At 48.5% G+C, this 19,037-nt stretch overlaps 2 protein-coding genes across 4 annotated transcripts in view; one reads left to right on the top strand and one right to left on the bottom strand.

Moving 5' to 3' along the window:
* The window catches only part of ERN2 (endoplasmic reticulum to nucleus signaling 2), a 269,302-nt gene that overhangs the window by 148,973 nt on the left and 101,292 nt on the right, over positions 1-19,037 (top strand). The window lies entirely within an intron of this gene.
* RBBP6 (RB binding protein 6, ubiquitin ligase) overlaps positions 13,700-19,037 on the bottom strand; it is a 30,240-nt gene continuing 24,902 nt past the window's right edge. For all 3 annotated transcript variants that reach the window (XM_083413957.1, XM_083413956.1, XM_083413955.1), the window contains 2 exons: positions 17,134-18,882; positions 13,700-15,730 (listed from right to left, as the gene is read on the bottom strand). In XM_083413957.1, coding sequence (XP_083270083.1) covers positions 14,170-15,730; positions 17,134-18,882 — 3,310 coding nt within the window. In that variant the 3' untranslated portion in view covers positions 13,700-14,169. The remainder of the gene's footprint in view (positions 15,731-17,133; positions 18,883-19,037) is intronic.

A 19,037-nucleotide genomic window follows, 5' to 3' on the forward strand; every position in this document is an offset into this window, starting at 1 on the left:
ATCCATGTGACAAGCCTTCAACTATTTGAAGATGGCTATCCTGTCACCTCAGAGTCTTCTCCAGGCTAAACATACCCAACTCCCTCAACTGTTCCTTGTGGGGCTTGCAACTCAAAAAGCAAACAAACACAAACAACCTGCCAAGCAAAATATTTTTCTGTTCAGTTGGCAACTCAGCTCATGACAGAGCAGGTTGGTGGCCGCTTTGCTGCAGGACAAGACATCATTGCATTTTAAATCCCTCCTTCCTGCCATGAACTGCTCAGAGTAACATGCATAAAGGTAAAGGTAAAGGGATCCCTGACCGTTAGGTCCAGTTGCGGACGACTCTGGAGTTGTGGCACTCATCTCACTTTATTGGCCGAGGGAGCTGGCGTACAGCTTCCGGGTCATGTGGCCAGCATGACTAAGGTGCTTCTGGTGAACCAGAGCAGCACACGGAAACGCCGTTTACCTTCCCGCCAGAGCGGTACCTATTTATCTACTTGCACTTTGATGTGCTTTTGAACTGCTAGATTGGCAGGAGCAGGGACCGAGCAACGGGAGCTCACCCCGCCGCGGGGATTCGAACCGCCGACCATACAATCGGCAAGTCCTAGGCACTGAGGTTTTACTCACAGCGCCACCCGCGTCCTTACATAGTAACATTCATAGTTCCCCCCTTTATCCTTACAACAGCCCTGTGAGGTAGATTAGGTTGAGACAGAGAGTGAGGCCCAGAGTCCCTCTGTAAACCTTGTGGAGGAGCAGGGATCTGAACCCAGGACCTAGCAGTCTGACGATCTCGCTAGCCACTCAAACACCTGCCTTTTGGAACCCGGAATTTCCCTGTCCTGCTGGAATGCTGCTCTTGGAAAGGGCCGCTGCTGTGGCGACGGCGGCGCATTGCGCCATGTGCTTAATAATGCCAGTTAATTTGATTTGAGGCACTGCCTCATTATCACAGACAGCTTGCAGCGTGTCAGGCCAAGATAATTACAGCGTCTCTCCGCTGACGGTGGCAGCTCATTCATTTCCCCATTATCACTGGCTTTCCTTGGGATCAGCACCTCTCCTGGATTCCCTCATCCCCCCCTCCCTAATTAGGTTCCATTCATTCCCATCCAGAGACGCCTGCTCAGACTCATGGGCAAAACCAGCTCTATTAAATGGACTATTCATTGTATCCAAGATGTAAGGCCAATTGCCTTGATAAGATTGCCGGTGTGCTGTGTTGAAAAGCAGGGCGGGAAGCGTGTGACATCTCACCAGGTACAGATCCTACCTGCCGCTACGCCAGGGGTGGCTAACCTGTGGCTCTCCAGATGTTGCTGGACTCCAGCTCCCATCAGCCCTCACAGCCAGCATGGCCAACACTCAGGGGTGATGGACGTTGTAGTCCAAAAACATGTTAGTCTGCTTTGCCCTATGAGAAACCCTGCTGAAGGCCTGTGTTTGGAGCTGTCTCAGGACCATGTCTGTCTGCTTGTTCCACCTGCATGGCATCTGATTCAGTAGCAGAGGTTAAACAGACAATGAGGCAGTGTCAGCAGGGTACAGCTTCTGCACAGAGCAGCGCAAGGAATGGGCCTCCCATGAATTTTGGAACTGGGAATTTTGCTGGGCACTATACTAGACTTGGAGGAGCTGGAGACTGAAGGACCAGAAAGAGCATCAGAAAAATGGACTAGATAGAATGAGACCCAATTTATGTCATGTGTGAAGGTTCAGGGCAGATAAAAGGAAGTGCTTCTACACACAGCACCCGCCCTGTGGAACGCCCTCCCATCAGACGTCAAGGAAATAAGCAACTATCTGACTTTTAGAAGACAGCTGAAGGCAGCCCTGTATAAGGAAGTTATTAATGGTTGATGTTTTACTGTGCTAATTTGCTGGAAGCCATTCAGAGTGGCTGGGACAACCCAGTCAGATGGGCAACATCTAAATAATGAATTATGCATTATATAAAGTGTTCATCACAGTAGTCACTAAAAAAAACACTATCTTCCTCAGTTCAGGCACAATCACCCAAAAATAACCACCAAAAAGCCAGATCATTACATTTATCTTTTACTATTCACTCACGACTTTATTACTTTTATTTGCAAACCTGTCTCTGTGTTGCTTTGCCCTTTCGCCCCAACAACATTCTACCTTTTTTGGAAATTTGGCTTCATTGGTTTTAAAAGACTAGAATTGTTCACCAAAAGCTTTCCCCAGTGCTACGCTTGCCTGGCTAACTTATGTTTCTGTAAAGACAATTCAAGAGGTTCTGTGAAAGATTTGGTGCTTTGGGCTTAGGGGAAATAAATGCAGTAATCTCTGCTTTTGTATATTTTCCCCTAGAGCTGTTCTGAAGGAAGCAGTCCTGCCTCTCCATAATAATAGGGTTAGGCTGAGAGGGACTGAGTGGCCCCAAAGACTGGCTAAGTGGGGATTTGAACTCTGGTCTTCAGACTCAAAGTTGCATCTGACTCTAACCACTGCACCACACTTTTCTTCTTCTTCTTCTTCTTCTTCTTCATAATAATAATAATAATAAAATGTATATGTATATGCCATCTTTCAAGAAAAAATACCAAGGAGTTTCACAAGCAAATATAGGCCAACCTCAAAATAAGAGGAATGTAACCAATCGTAAAACTGCAGCCACCCATAATTAAAATATATAATAAACACCCCCATTATAGCAAAGTCAATTAGAGAAAGAAAGGGAGTTTACCAGTGAGGAGTGGACCACCTCAACCCCATCACCCCCAGCAACTGATATTACTCAGAGGCATCCTGCCTCCACTATTGGGAGGCTGATAGCCTTGACCTCCATGAATTTGTTTACTCCCTCTTTAAAGGTAAAGGGACCCCTGACCATTAGGTCCAGTCGCGGACGACTTTGGGGTTGTGGCGCTCATCTCGCTTTACTGGCCGAGGGAGCCGGCGTACAGCTTCCGGGTCATGTGGCCAGCATGACTAAGCCGCTTCTGGTGAACTAGAGCAGCACATGGAAACACCGTTTACCTTCCCGCCAGAGCGGTACCTATTTATCTACTTGCACTTTGACAGACTTTCAAACTGCTAGGTTGGCAGGAGCAGGGACCGAGCAACGGGAGCTCACCCCGTCGCGGGGATTCGAACCGCCGACCTTCTGATCAGCAAGCCCTAGGCTCTGTGGTTTAGACCACAGCTCCACCCGCATCCCTTCAATCCCTCTTTAAGGTCATCCAAATTGGTGGCCATCCCTGTATCCTGTGGTGGTAAATCCAGGGCTTTTTTCAGGAGCTCAGCTCTGGCATCTCTCATAATGCTATGAGCTCAGGGTAGGGTGATGGAAGAATAGAGAGCCAGCGTGGGGAGAGGGTGGATGGAGGGCTCTGTTGAGAAGGGCTCTAGCAGAGCACTTGGCTTGGCATGCAGAAAGTCCTCAGCATCTTCAAGTAGGACCAGGAAACCCCCTGTCCAGGCCTAGAACCCTAGAGAGAAGCTGTCAGTCAGTGTAGGCAGCACTGAGTCAGATGGACCAGTGGTAAGTCTGACTTGGTATAATGCAGCTTTCGATGTTCCTCACAAATCTAGCTTGTAATGAGAGGGAATTATTTTACCCAGGAAGCAAATTCCCATCCTAGATCTTCTCATCCTAAAATTAACTTTAAAGCTTCCTAGCAAATAAACCTTGGACCTATTTATTTGCTATTTGGCAATTTTCTTACCCTGGTTCACCACACTTGTGCTTGGAATTTTCAGTACAATTGCCCACAAAGAGAGTGGTTCAATTTTTTACTCACACTAAAACTTAAATTGCTGCCATTGTGGGAATGGGCACTGCAGTTATTTTGAAATTTGGCAGGATTGATGCCCTCAGCTGGGGCAACCTTGCCTACAAAAGTAATGAAAATTATAAATCATTCTTAAAAGAAAAACTTTAAAGGTGCCCAGGACAAAAAGCCCCAGGACAAATTTACTGGCAGAGTGGTAGGTTTGACCCCCTATGCAACAGCTAATAAGCCTGCAAATTTCAGCCACTTCTGCCAAAAGGGGATTTATCTATTTTATTTTATTTTTAAAATTGAAATACCGAAAGAGAGGGAAGCAAAGGAGACCCTGGCAGTTCTGAACTGAACTGGGCATATTCCGAAGTGCCTTGGACTGAGGCAAGTTGCTTTCCAAAGTGCTAAATTGGGATCCAAACTTAATTGTGTGGTTGGTGCTCACCCAAACGTATTTTGAATGAAGTCTGCTTTCCCACTGCAATGCTCTCTCTTTTCCATCTCCTCCCACTAACCTAAGCATCACCTGGGAGGAACATTTCCATCCAGAAAGAGGAACTCTTTTGCATTCAGAATAAAATGAATAACCCCCTCTATAAACACTGACCTGCCCCCTTTCCTATTACACAGCTGTAGGAGCCATCCCCTCTTGTGAGGTGGAAGCCTGAGGTTCGCCACTATTTCTAAAATGAGATGCAAATGTATGCACCATCTTTGTTCCCAAGGAGGAAGGCAATGTTCTTGAACATAACCGATGAAATTTCTTTTTCCAGTTTTCTCTATTGACAATGAAAGAAAAGCGGGATGTCGGGATGGGGGCAATCATTCACTGCCTCAAATCCTCCTTCTCTGAGCATGGCTACCAACCACACCACATGCTAAGTCAGCCGGACACCCCCGCCCAAGTCCCCTCCCACCATCTCCACGGTAACGACAATGGCATTGCATCCTAATGAAGGGCCAGTCTGCTGACCTGGAGAGAGAGAGAGAGAGCGCGGGATGTCCTGTCTCCTCTTAAATTTCAGACTGCTTGTCTTTGCAAGCCCAGCCTGCGACCTGAGGGCAAGATCAGTTCCGAACGGCTAAAAACTGCAGAAGAGCAAGTGGAGCCATCCCTGAACATCACAAAAGACTGAGTGCCGGGATGCCAGCTTGCTTTTTGGGTACTGGCAAGCTTTGACGCTGAAGCGTCTTGAAAGTGACAACCCTCTTTGGGGAGAGGGAGAGGGAAATTATCCCCCTGCCTGCAATCAGAACAATTCACCACCAGCTGCAGAAGCCGCCACTTGGATGAACAACCCCCCTTTGGGTGCAAACCAGGGCTCCTGGCTGGCCACCCTCCAAAATTCTCTCGAGAGGCTCAGACTCTCCAAGCACAACAAGGTGCCAAGCACGGGGCGATAGCCCCACTGCTTGCACCAATTCAGGCACTGGGGCTGCACAGAGCATTTCTCAATCCAGCGGATGAACAGAAAAAGGCATTCGCAGGAAGCCCCCTTCCCCCGCCGCCGCCACCCCCGAGATGGAGATACAACGGCAGCCGGCAGGCAAAGCACACGGAACAAGGCACCCTCTGCAGTGGCGCTGGCGCACCAGGCATTGTCGGGCAGCCTCCACGCCGGCTGTGCAGTGTGCATGCTAATGAGTTACTCTGGGAAATGCTGCGCAAATTAATTGCTCAAAGTATCTGTTAACTTACCAAACAGGGCGGTGTAACACGCAGGGAGAGGGAGGGGGGGCAGGAGTCTCATGGCGGAGGGAGGGGGCTGGGCAGGCAGGATTTACTATGCCCAGGTGGTCTTTCCAGGGACTCAGAACTGGGGAGGAAATGAACTATTGCAACAGCAGGTGAAGGGAGGAAGGACAGAATTCCCGATATTTTTGTATTTAATTTTTTTTTAAAGCTCACATAGCTTCTTAGGGTCACATGCTGCCTTTAGCACCAGTCTGGGCTGTCATGTGATCAAGGTCACTAGTCACATGGCAACACCCCCCCCCCAAAAAAACCCAAAATGTGTCTGGATTTTAACGTCTCAGTGAATGAATTCATTGCAGAAGCTTTCATTTAACCTTTGCAATTAAGCAATTGTTCCTGAGGGGGGTGGGCAGGCGAGCAGGGGGGGGGGTTGTTGCGAGGAAAAAGAAGAAGAAAGCCAGCTAAATGCCAATGAACCTGCCTATGAATATTTAATACCCGCGCCTTCGATTTCTCATAAACCGCAACCTGGACCAGTGCCAACTCCATTTGAATAACCTCCTTTGTTAATCGCAAATCTGACGCCTCTGCCGTCCGTCTGCAGGGTTGTGGCTCTCTCAAGCTGGAATCTGTCACAAAGGCTACCGGGGGAAGCATAACTCATAACCACCGCCAGGCTTCCCTGTCCTGCATCTCAAGGTGCAGGGGCAGCTCGTCTTAATGACTAATTACGAGAGGCAACTCGCAGCCATCTCCAACAAGGCTGAACAGCGCTACCACCTCAGTCCCCAATTACAAAAACAGCGATGACTTAAAATCTTAAAGCCATGCATATTAGAGACGGCTGTGGAGATCCACAGTGCTTGAGAGCGTTTCTTAAAGACGAGAACAAAGAGATGGTTGGGAGAAACCTGGTTCCTCCCCCTGCCTGAGCCCCCAACACTGACTGAGGCTAAATCCTGATCTATTCCCACTCCCCCCCAGAAGATGGAACTGTGCAACTTTAAGAAATAGGGAGCTAGTAGTAGTGCAACATCCCAAACATTAGAAAGAAAGAAAGAAAGAAAGAAAGAAAGAAAGAAAGAAAGATCTTGATAATGAAGTGAAGCAAGAGTATTTCTGGGATAGGGAAGCTATTCAATTTGCACTTAAAGGCAAACCTACCCAATTTACACTTCCCAAAACAGCTTGTCATCCAAAACACAACCACCTTTTGAAATTTGTACTTCTCCGAATTTTGCAATGCAGTTCTCCAGCCCAGTAAAGGTAAAGGGTAAAGGGACCCCTGACCATTAGGTCCAGTTGTGGCCGATTCTGGGGTTGCGGCGCTCATTTTGCTTTATGGGCCAAGGGAGCTGGCATGCAGCTTCCGGGTCATGTGGCCAGCATGACTAAGCTGCTTCTGGGGAACCAGAGCAGCGCATGGAAATGCCGTTTACCTTCCCACCGGAGCGGTCCCTATTTATCTACTTGCACTTTGACATGCTTCTGAACTGCTAGGTTGGCAGGAGCAAGGACCGAACAACAGGAGCTCACCCCGTCGCGGGGATTCGAACCGCCGACCTTCTGATCAGCAAGTCCCAGGCTCTGTGGTTTAATCCACTGCGCCACCCGCGTCCCCCAGCCCAGTAAGGTACTCATAAATGTGTATACTGGGGTTATGTGTGCATAAATATGCATATACAGTCGTACCTTGGAAGCCGAACAGAATCCATCCCAGACATCCGCTTGACTTCCAAAACCTTTGACAACCAAATCGCGGCTTCTGATTGGCTGCAGGAAGCCCTGTCGGACATTCGGGTTCCAAAAGAACGTTCGCAAACCAGAACAATCACTTCCAGGTTTGCGGAGTTTGGGAGCCAAAATGTCCGAGTTTCAGGGTGTTCGGCAATCAAGTTATGACTGTATTAGTGAAAATAACAAACAAAAGCCATTATATTAGGCAGTTTCATAGACTACCATGCATATTAGGAGAAATTCACACTAAAAAGCTGGTGAATTTTCAAAATGACATATATATATATATATATATATATATATATATATATATATATATTTAAATATTTAAACCACACACTGATATGCAGAACTGAATTTGAGACTGGAAAAATGAGAGAAACCAAATTGGATAGATTTCATCAGTTTCTGTGTTTTCATCTGGACCTACTTGGCAGTCATATGCACTAGCAACTCGTTGGGGGGGGGGGAATTAAATGCTGAATTTATCAGGATCCAAGCATGTTACTCTCCATCCCAGACTATGCAGAATCATAGAACACACATGGCTCTGAAACAGTGGGCTGGTGGGAATGGGAGCCAGAAGCCTGAATTGGGATGGACTTGCGGCATTGGGTCCTGGAATCTTTCCCAGATTGGCACCGTAGCCTAGGGCCAAATCAAGTCAAGACAGGAGATGAGCAATCTCAGACTGGCAAGACTGAGCTGGGTCCAAGAGCAGCTGAGCAGATTGGCTGGAGAATAGCCAGAATAGCCTAAGGGAAGAATCAATAGGAGCTGCATTGCAGGCAGAAACCAGAGGCCCAAAAGCAGCAGAGGGAGGGTTAGCCAGGAGGTGATTCTTGGTGCAAGACCTGCATTCCCGGTCAAGGCACCGAATCCTCTTGGGGTCAGGGACCACAGTGTTGGGTAATTTCCTTGCCACCTAGGGCGGCCACCCAACAGGTATGGGTAACAAATCCTTGTGACAGCCTAGAGTTGACCACCAATGTGGTGTATCGGTTAGAGCAGGCATCCCCAAACTCAGCCCTCCAGATGTTTTGGAACTACAACTCCCATCATCCTTAGCTAACAGGACCAGTGTTCTGGGATGATGGGAATTGTAGTCCCCAAACAGCTGGCGGGCCAAGTTTGAGGATGCCTGGGTTAGTGTTGGACTAGGGCCTGGGAGAGACCAGGGTTCAAATCCCCACTTGGTCATGAAGCTCACTGGACAACCTTGAGCCAGTCACTGCCTCTCGGCGTCACCTACCTCATAGGGTTGTTGTGAAGATTCACTGAAGTGGGGGGGGGGGAGAGACCCTTGTGCTCACCGGAGCAAAAAGGAGTGATTTCTGCATTGCAGGGGGTTAGACTAGATGGCCCTTTGCATCCCTCTCAACGCTACAATCCTATGATTCTATGAAATGTAATGGATGGATGAATGGAGGAATGAATGAATGCAAACACTCAGATTTTCATAGGCCTTGAGCTTTTTGAGAGCCAGTGTGGTGTAGTGGGGAGGAGTGTTGGTCTAGGACAGGGGTCAGCAAAATTACCACACCTCAGGCCGGTGTCTCCAGCGCCGAATGCGCGGCAGGCCGGAGGGCGGGGGAGCGTGTGCCCATACGTGTGCACACACGCTATTTCTGGCACACTTCCGGGTCGAAGGAGCACCGGAAATAGCTTGTGCACATGTGCACAGGCCTCCTCTGACCCGGATGTGCATTGGAAATAACGCTTGCGCTTGCGCATAAGCTATTTCCGGTGCTCCTCCAACTCGGAAGTGGGCAGCCACACAGCGCAACGCCGGTAAGATAGGGCGGTGGCAGTGAGTGGTGGGGGTCACCGCGGGCCGGATAAACGAGTCCCTTGGGCCTTATCCGGTCCACAGGCCTTAATTTAGGGACCCCTAGTCTAGGACCTGGGAGACCAGGGTTCATATCCCCATTCAGCCATGAAGATCACTCGGCATCCTTGGACCAGTCCTTCCCTCTTAGCCTAACCTACCTCACAGGGTTGTTGTGGGGATTAAATGAATTTTTTTTGGGGGGGGGGATGACTATCTATGCCACCTTGAGCTCTTTGGAGAAAAAGGTGGGATACAAATGCAATCAATACCATTAAGTGAGCCAGAGTTGGTGCACAATGGCTGAGGGCGGCCTGTGCCCCCAATTAAGGGGGAGAAAAGGGGTGGGCTTGCTTCCTACCTGCTCTGCCGGCACAAGGAGAGACAGGCCGTGAATGATGCCGGAGAAGTCTCAGGCTGCACCCCCCAGTGGCTCTCTGCAGAACAAAGGGATCCACGGCTGGTGCCAGGCACAGAGGCATTCATGTAGGCCAAGGAGACGCTCCAGATGGCACCTTGGCACATGAAGTGCCTTCCCTCCCTCTTTTCCTGGGAGGCAACTTGCCCGAGCTTTGTCCCTTGCGGAGGATGCCAGTGGCAGGCAGCTTCCTCGGCGCTCCGCTACCTCCTTGAGACAGAGAGAGATGCCATCTGGGCAAGGTGCCACCAGCTCCCCGGAGCCTGGGAAGTGGCACGCGGCATCCACAAGAACAGAGAGGAACCTGGCACTGCAACCAGCCAAGATGAGCTGCTCTGTCTCTCTGGAAATGAGCAGGCCAGAAGAAGGGCGGGCAGGCGGGTGGCACTGGAAAACTGCCAGCTTGGTTGCTACACAGTGAATGCCCTTGAGTGGTGGAGCACAAGGAAATCCGAGGAAAGTTGAGTTTGGCTGCAGGAAAACCGGAGGCCAGAGCATCCACTTTATACACAGACAGCCCCATGTTGGATCCCTGCTGGTGGCATCTGCAGATAGGGCAGGGAATGTCCCTGCCTGAAAACCTGGACAGCCACCACTCGTCAGTGTGGACAGTAATTAACTAGATGGGCCAATGCTGTGTTCCTGTTTAAATCAGGCCTTTGTTCAAAACCACTAGGACTAGGATCTCCGCTCAATGATGAACACCTGCTTTGTGTACAGAAGGTCCCAGGTCAATTCCATGGAATCTCCAGGTGCGGGTGGGAAAGTCCCCTCTCTGAAACATTAAGAGAGCTGCTGCCAGTCTGTGTAGACAGTAATAAGCTGGATGGTCTGACTCAGTGTAAGGGAGCTTCCTCAGGTGGTATTCACAAGAGGCAACATACAACCAACCCTCTCCTATGTGGAGGGTGCCTGGCTGGGGAAGGCTGACCGCTCTGTTCACCCAGGCAGACTCTTTCAGTGTCTGGTGTCCTGACTTCTGTGCTGCGGTTTTTCTGATGTTTAGTCCCTTGGTTACAATGGATATTATGGTGTTGTGAGATGGCCCAGGGCAGGACTGAGCTGTAGTCTAAAACATCTGGAGCAGTAATTATTTTTGCATAGAAATCTGGAAATTCAGTGTATTCTGAGTATTTGAGAAGTTTTGTGTGTTTGTAGGCCCACTGCAATAATACAGATAAGCTTATGAGCTGTAAAGTTAACAATTGTCTATGTGTAGCTCTGTCACAGCAGAGATGCTTGCAACCACAGCTATCAAGTACTATACATTTTCACTGCCTAAGCAGTTTGGGTTCCCCAAAGGAGGCCCATTTCCTATCATTAACTACAGAGGAATAGCCAAGTACCCTGTGTAATTAGAAAGTTGGGGCAAGGGGAAGAGATGAACCTGTAAACTCACACCTACTAAGCAGCCTCTTCCCTGCCTTCCTGTACATGGGGGAGCCTGTCTGAATAAGCCAGCTCCTCTCCAGCCCACCCAACACTCTGCCTGCAGGGAAGTCCAATTCTTGCTTCCAATGGATCTCTTCTTGCCATATTGAGAATGTGGTGGCCCTTGGTCAGAGGAGGCATTGTTCCATGATTATAAGGACCGTCAGTTTGAGAGAGATGCAGTTCTCCAGTACTGCGCAAAATACCCTTTTAAAAGTCAACATAAATGGTAGTCTATAAATGGCAATTTCCCTCTCCTTAATCAAGGCAGCATGCAGAGCCGAGATCCCTTAATGGGGAAATTAAAAGGCTCAGCTAAATGAAAAACTGTTAACATGCTGAGCATCTCAGATAGGGAGGAACCAAATCCAAAACACTGAACCGGAGAGTTGTTGTTTAAGAGGGCTGTAGTCCTCAGCATAATTGGATGCCACTTTTAAGAAGCCCCATTTAAGTGAATATCCTTAAGCAACCAACTTTAACAGATACCTCACAGTATGTTCTGAAGTGTTATTGATGTTTGGGCTTCTCCAACAGCCTTGGATGAATTGCTCATGGCGGTGTTGAAATGTTAAGGGTGAGTGGAACCCTGAATTTCATACACCCAGGTCCCAATATAACCTGTTAGAACAAAACTGATATGGGAGAAAAAAACGTATACCTGCCCCTTCAAAACATGGGAAATGAAGTTTTATTACTAAACCAGTGAGGGTCTCTGAAGGACAAGACATGCCAAATCAATTTTATCTTAGCTACCAACGTAGTAGTTCATGGAAATGTGGTAGACAGTATAACTTGGTTGCAAAAGAGCATATGATAAATTCTCTCATGATAATATTTTTGACCTATGGTTAAAATATGGGCAGGATGATGCTATTGTTAGGAGGATCTGCAGCTGGTTGAACAACAGCACCAGAGTACCCATTAATGGCTTACTTCCACCTGGAGAGCTGTCTCATCTGGAACGCCACAAGGCTCTGGCCTAGGTCCTGAGCTGGTAAATGTATTTATAAATTTGTGGTGGCAAAGGCATGCGGGAGCTCATCAAATCTGCAAATGGCACAAAGTTGCGAGGGGAACCACCAAAGACAAAATCAAGGATGAAAATGAACTTGGCAGGTTGGAAAGCTGTGCTGAAACTGAGATGAAATTCCAGAGATGAAAGGTAGCCTTGTGTTTTGGTACCAAAGTCACAACTGTAAGTTGGATGAGGGAGTCCTGACTTGGCAGTGGTACATGTGAAAAGTCTTTCAGAAATGTTAATGATAGCTGAGGCTGCAGTAACAGGATCACAGCGTACGTATCAAAAAAAGGGAAGTGTTTCACCTCTGTTCTGTGATCATTACTGCCTCTAATAGTGGAGGTAGCACACACCCCTTGTAGCCATTGATAGCCTTATTCTCCTCTGTGAATTACGTCTAGATCACCTGCGGCAGGAGTGCTGGAGTCCATATTTGAACAGCCTTTCACAGAACAGTGTCTACCTATGTCAATTTGCTCCTGTAAGAACTAGTGAGGGCCACCAACCTCAGTGGCTTTAAAGGTGATCTAGACATATTCACAGAGAAGAAGGCTATCGGTGGCTACAAGTCACAAGGGGTCTGTGCTACCTCCACTATTAGAGGCAGTAATGGCAGGTGCTAGAAAATGCAATTGGGGAAAGAGGTGCTGCACTCAGGTCTTGCTTGTGGGCTTCCCACAGAGGCAAGTGGCTAGCCACTGTGAGAATAGGGTGCTGGACTGGATGGGCCATTGGCCTGATCCAGCAAGCTCCTCTTTTGTTTAATACCTCTTGTGGAAACTCCCAGTGACCACTTTGCAGCCATGCGTAGGGCTAGGAAAACGGAGGGAATCACAGCCAAGTATTAGTGTGCAACAGCCAAGTTAGGGTTGTACCTTTTTGTCTGCTTGCTCTAACACCGTGGAGGAATATTAGGACTTTCTTTGGCCCACTGAGGAGAGCAGGAGCAATGCAGCACCCACTCTCCAAAGTGTCAGAGAAAATTTCATGTTCAACTGACAGCACCATTCCATGATTTTACCTGAAATTTTGAGGCATTAGAAAACTAGCATTGCAATTTAATGCTGCAGGATATATATTTTTCTTATTAAAAACAGGAACTCCTTACTTGGTGTTTAACCTTTTGAGGCAATAAAACATGCCAATTTCAAAAAAACAATTTCCCCTCCAAAAATCTTAAGTCTGACAGAATTGACAACTGACAGTGCTGATAATGAAAGGCTGAAATGACCAAACTGCTGGCAGGAGCCAGTGCTGGCTAGCTGCACAGAACGAGCCCCAGCCACCTGCTCTGGCTGCTTAGCAGAGCATAGGGTTTGGGTTGTTACTCACCAAGCTAAAGGGCCCTGTGACAGTCTGGAATCCTGCCTGAGGCAATTATTGCTGGCTGTCATGTAACCTTGAATCAGCCAGGTTGGAAAGCCAAGCTTCCATTTAAACCAGTTTAGCCCAACCATCATCCTCACTATGCATCAAAATGTGGACCAATATGGGTCCAATGGCAAGGGGTCACACATTGTGTTCAGGTCCCCAAAGGGAGCCCACCCCGAGGCTTGAGGAGTGCTGCTTTAAGCACACAGCCTCCTAGGATGATGCATTTACTAGTCCAAGTTCTCTACATGGAAGAGCGAACTTGACTGCTTTCAAAGATTAATGCTCACAGAGCTTCCTAGCCACCCACCCTCCAGTTTAACATTCTCTGTGTTAAACCAATAAGTTCTGTCGGAGACAGACAATTTCTCATGAAGGGTAGAGCTCATTGGGGAGGTGAGGGTCACCTTCCCTTCCTTGCCTGATTAAAGCTGGTGCTGGAAATCTAACACATTGATTATAAAGTTTAATGAATTCTTTTTTTTATTGTAATCCAAAAGTAACAGAACAGGGCTGTAATGCATTCCACAAGTCCTCTGGCTGATATTTTAGAACCGATATCAGCCCTTTTCTTTTTCCTGACAGGCAATTAAAAAAAAAAAAAATTAAGTGTGAATTTTTTCACAGTACAGTAAACACCACCCAAACTATTTTAATGGTGGTTAAAAGAGCCCCCCCAAATAAAAATAAAATTAAATAAAAAACCCACCTCCCTCCCCCATATCACATGGTCACAACTCACAAGTCTGTACAAAATGTTCACTTTATAAAGCTCTGATGTAAAAATCAAATCAAGCAGCAATTGTGTAAGTGCAGCACAGGGCCCGTCATGGCATTATTTACAAGGCTCTCGTTTGTTTACATTATAACAAAATTTCACACAGGCGACTCAGTCCCTCTGTAGGTCGGTTCACCCCCTGCCCCGCCCTAGAGGGGGGCCGCCTTAGCTTTTTGGTCGTCTCCTTTCTCCTTCTCCTTGTTCTTCTTCGACTTCTTCTTCTTGTGTTTGTGTTTTTGGCTCCGCTCCGCCTCCGACTCTGTCCCGCCGTGCTTCTTGTGCTTCTTATGCTTTTTGTGCTTCTTGTGCTTCTTCTTGTCCTTCTTCTTCCGCTTCTTCTTGCTGTCCTGGCTGTCGGCCGAGCTGGCACTGCTGCTGCGGCTCCGGCCTTGGCTCTCAGAAGGGCTCTGGCTGCGGCTGATGCTGGGGCTGCTCTGGCTCTGGCTCCCGCCAGCTGGGGGGGCCAAGACTGCTGTCCCCACCGCTCCCTCCTTGGGCTTACTGTTCTCGGGGGCCTTATCCTTCCCTTCCCGGGTGGCTCTTCCAGGGGAGTCCTCTTGCTTTGTAGAGACGTTGCTGTCGCTGTCACTCTCATTGTAGTCTGGGACGAAAGCTGCCTCGTCCGTCTCCCTCGTTGGGTCAGACGAGAGACGGGCAGAGTGGCTGGGCAGTGGCTTCGGCTTGGTGGTGCCCTTGTCATTCGGCACCGTTGTCCCTGGCTCTCTTGCCTCTGGTGAGCAGCGCCGGTGCAAGGACTTGTTCCCACCTGCCCCCCTCTCCTTGTTGCTCCAGGTAGTCTCAGAGGACGGGCGTTTCTCTCTCTCCTTGCCCGAACTTCTCTCCTGGGACTTGTGTTGTTCTGCAGAACGTCTGGAGTCGTAAGGAGCTTTGTGGTCATTTGGCCTCCGGTCCCTCGGAGGGCTGTAACTGCCTCGCTTTGAGTCCCCAGCCTCCTTTTTGGGCTGCTCCGTTCGCTCATCCCTGGCCTTGTTTTTTTGTCCAGAGGTGGCAGAATCACGGCTGCGAGGAGGAGAGACCTTTTTCCGTGCCAGGTCGCTCCTTTCCTCTCTTCGCTTGGAACCAGAATAGTCTCTGCTACTGCTGCTGTCGTAGTCAGACTTTTTGTCCCAGGTAGGAGTGAAATCCTTCCCAGAGGACCCATGGGCAGCTTCATGTTTATCTGAAGACCTGGCCTCTTTGGAAGAGTTAGAAGAGCAGTTCTTTGCATTGCCTTGTTCAGCACTGCGTTCGGAGCGCTCCTTCTCTTGTTGAGTGCCACTCTTCCTTTTCTCAGAAGAGTCTTTGTCAGATGCAGTGTGATCCCTCTCTTTGAGTTTCCCTTTCTCATTGGACAATAACACTGTTTTGGAGTTTTTGGACTCAGGCTGTGAACTTTCAGGATCCTTTTCACTGTGTTTGAGGGAGTTGGATGGCTTTGTGCTGACATTCTTGACGACACTCGAGGGCTTCCCAGCTGCAGAGGGAACTTGCACAGATTTAACGTCCTCCTCCTCTTCTTCCTCCTCAGAGTCAAAATCGTCTTTATCCCACTTGGACTGAGGAACTTGGATCATAATGATGACATCTTCGGCAGGGGCTGTTATGTCATTTATGTCATTGTTGTACTCTTCCATGGTCTTGATGACAGTTCGCTTCGTGTCCAGCTTATCTTCTGACTTTCTCACAGGGCTTCCTCCAGCAGAACTGGTGCTAAGGAAGGAAAAAACAAAGACGGCCTAATAAGGAAGACATCAAAGCAGCATAATTTAATTCCAAGTTTAGATTGTGGGGATATTCTTTTTTTTTACAGGGCCAAAAGCCCCACTTTACTATTTTATTTTCACACAGAAAAAACCCCTTGCATCAACGAACTGGCCTGGGGTTTATTTTTTCCCTCAGGAACATTGGGGTCCAGAGTCCCATCCCCCCTATCCAGGCCACATGTGCGTTTTCCCACTACAGAAAAGTAAACTTAGTAACCAAGCCTTAATTCTTCTCAGCCTACACTTTAGAGGGGCTGTTGTGACTCAAGAGATTTCTGTTTGACAACAAAAGGCGCAGGGAACCTCGTTGACACAGTGGGCTGGATTCAGCTATGGCAAACCTTCTGCAGTCCACGCTAGGCAGGTGGGATTGTTCTTTTGCAAGCGTGCTATGCATTCAATGTCGTTAAAATGCAGCAAGGAATGCAAGCCATGCTGCCAGATCAGATCCACTGGAGTGGATCTAACCTGGCCAAAAGTAGCATAGTGGGCACTCAGTGCCAAAATGAAACAGTGCTGAATGCAAGTGGCTCTTGCAGAGGCTCCCAATTGTTTCTTTGCTGTTTGCATTTGGCATGGAATATAAAACTGTACTGCTTTCAGCAGACATCAGGTCTGCTTGGGAACTTCAATCAGGAGCTCCTGAGTGGATCCAAATCCAGATGTAGCCTTCCCATCAAGCCTGGGTGACCCCTTGCAGGTCTTATTTTAGCATTTTCCATCAAGGGAAAATAATCATTGCCTGACACAGCCAATTAGGCTATTTTCCCCACCTGTCATGAGGGCACTGTGCACACCTGACATCAAATGATATTGTGACAGGTGGGTATGACGGGGGGAGGGGGAGAATGGGCCTCTAGGGCAAATGAAGAATTCTGAAAGGCCCCCTCACCCACAGATCACAGAGTAGCATTGATAAATTAACACTAGTAAGCCACACCAGGCAATGATTCCTTCCCTTCGATGGAAAATGCTGAAGTGAGATTTCCAATGGCCAATGGCAAGTGCACTTTACCTAGCCACAGGCACAAAATAACCGACACAGCCCAGACATCAAGGAAAGGTGGGCAAATTGCTTCATAAAAAACCTCATGCTAGAAGGGAAATTAAAAGGCCATGACTCAATCTGGACTGCTTGGGACTGGAGGGCAACTGATCTATATCAGAGGGATTGATCTGGCTTGTCCATAAGACGAAAGATCCAGATCCAGACCAGCCAACGTCAGCTACTTATCTTCTACTCCCACCTGGGTTTAAGAGAGGCCAAATCAAAGCCTAAGAAAGGAGGCAGTACTCAACATGACATGGACAGGAAGTGAAATTAATTTTTAAGTTTTAATCAGGAGGTACCTGGTATAATCAACCAGCGTCAGACCAGATCCATCGGCAGCTGCGGCTTTCCTCCTCAGCTTTCCTTTCGCCTTCTCTTGTTTCCCTTTGCTGCTGGGGGGTGGCTCAGGCTTCTCGGCTGGAGCCTCCTTCACTGGGGGGACATTTTCAACACTGGCAATCTTCTTGCCAGTTTCTCGGTTCAGCTTAATCTTTTTTGCTGGAGCAACTGGCAAAACAGCTTTGTCCTTTTCAGGGGTCCTCTCTGCTTTTTCACCCTCTGGCTCAGTTTTCCCCTTTGGCAATGGTTTCGACTCTACAATGTCAGGTTTGGACATTTTTAACGACGGCGTTTCGTGATCTTTGTCTCCTTTTTCCTCGGCTTTCCTTTTCCTTTTCTCTGGCTTTGCATCCACAGGCTTGTTCTTGTCCACAGGTTTCTTTGACTTCTCCTCCTTACTCGATTGCTTCTCTTGCTTGACTTCCTTGGGGGGATCTTTCTTGGCCTTCTCCTCCTTGGTTGATCTGGTTTCTGGATGCTCTTTTGAGCTTCGGGGATGAACCTTGCGTGGCGTACCAAGTGCCTTCTCATCTTTCTGAGAGGACACTGACCTAATAGGATCAGCCTTTGGCAACTCCTCCTTGGCTTTTTTCACAGGAGGTTCTGCCCGGGGGGATTTTTCACGATCTGCCTCCACTTTCTCTTGGGGTGCTTTAGCTGGCTTCACTTGCACCTCTTTCTTGGTAGTGGCAGGGCCTTCTGCTTTTCGCTTTGTCTTCTCGGCTTTTGCCTTTGGCTTCTCTTTCCTTTCCTTGTCAGAAGTGGGTTTGAAGGCAACGGAATCTGCTTCCATTGGCTCATCTCGGACAGGAGTAGCATCATCCCTGCTTGGGAGCATGAAGAGTGGGTCAGGCTTGCTGCCCTCTTCCCCAGGGGCAGGATCCCGTGGCTTCCGCGAGCCTTCCAACAGGTCTGCATTGGGGAAGCCTTCACCGTCATCCCCCTTTCTTCTCTTGCGGTGCTTCTTGTGTTTGTTTCCCTTCCCGTCTCCTGGTGGGATCTCAACCTCCTTGTCTTTCAGTTTGGCCACCTCTTTCATGCCATGGCCCTCTCTACTTGGAAGCTTCTCAGAGTAGCCAGTACCTACATTCCGATTCCGATGGCCCAGCCCTCCAGGGTAATCGTCTCTACGGCCCCGAACATATGGGGAATTCTCTCGCCTAGGGCCAGGAGGACCAAAGCGCTCTGGGGAGAAGTTCTCTCTGTTAAGCAAAGGCCTGGGCTGGGCTCCAGCTGTGTAGCCCTTGTAGTATTTCTCGTACCACTCCCGGTAGGTCTCCCACTCCCGGAATCTCTCTTTCTCAAATGGGTCTCTCATATCCACGGATCTGCCATAGTACGCTTTCATGTCATAAGGTGGAATTTCTCGGTATCGGCCGAAGTATTCCCTTTCCCCTTCTGCTTGCTGAACAGGGCGCTTGTTTGGGGACTGGCCTCTGTAAACTGGAGACCTCGATCGAGAATGATACCTTCTGTAGGGGGGTGACCTGGATCTTGAGCGGTGATATCCGTGGGATCTTGACCTGGAACGGTAGTTCCGACTCTTCCCCCTGCCCCTCCGTTGGTATGGAGGAGATCGTGAGTAGGAGCGGGAATGGGAACGGCTGAATGACCGAGAATAGGATCGAGAACGGGATGAGCCAGATCGGGACTTGGAGTATGTATAGGAACTTCTTGAGTATGAAGATGCACTGTATGGCGATTTGGACCTTAAGAAACAAAGCAAAGGGGGAGGGGGAAGGAAAGATGTGTAACTATAGCCTCTTCACTTTTGTACAAATTATGTGGAACAACCACAGTGAAGAGCATTCCCTTTTTTGTCACAGAATCTGTTATGAAGCAGTCACTGCAGATACCTAGAAGG

The sequence above is a fragment of the Podarcis tiliguerta genome (genome assembly GCF_965153285.1).
Source record: "Podarcis tiliguerta genome assembly, chromosome: 14".
In the NCBI taxonomy this organism is placed as follows: Eukaryota; Metazoa; Chordata; class Lepidosauria; order Squamata; family Lacertidae; genus Podarcis; species Podarcis tiliguerta.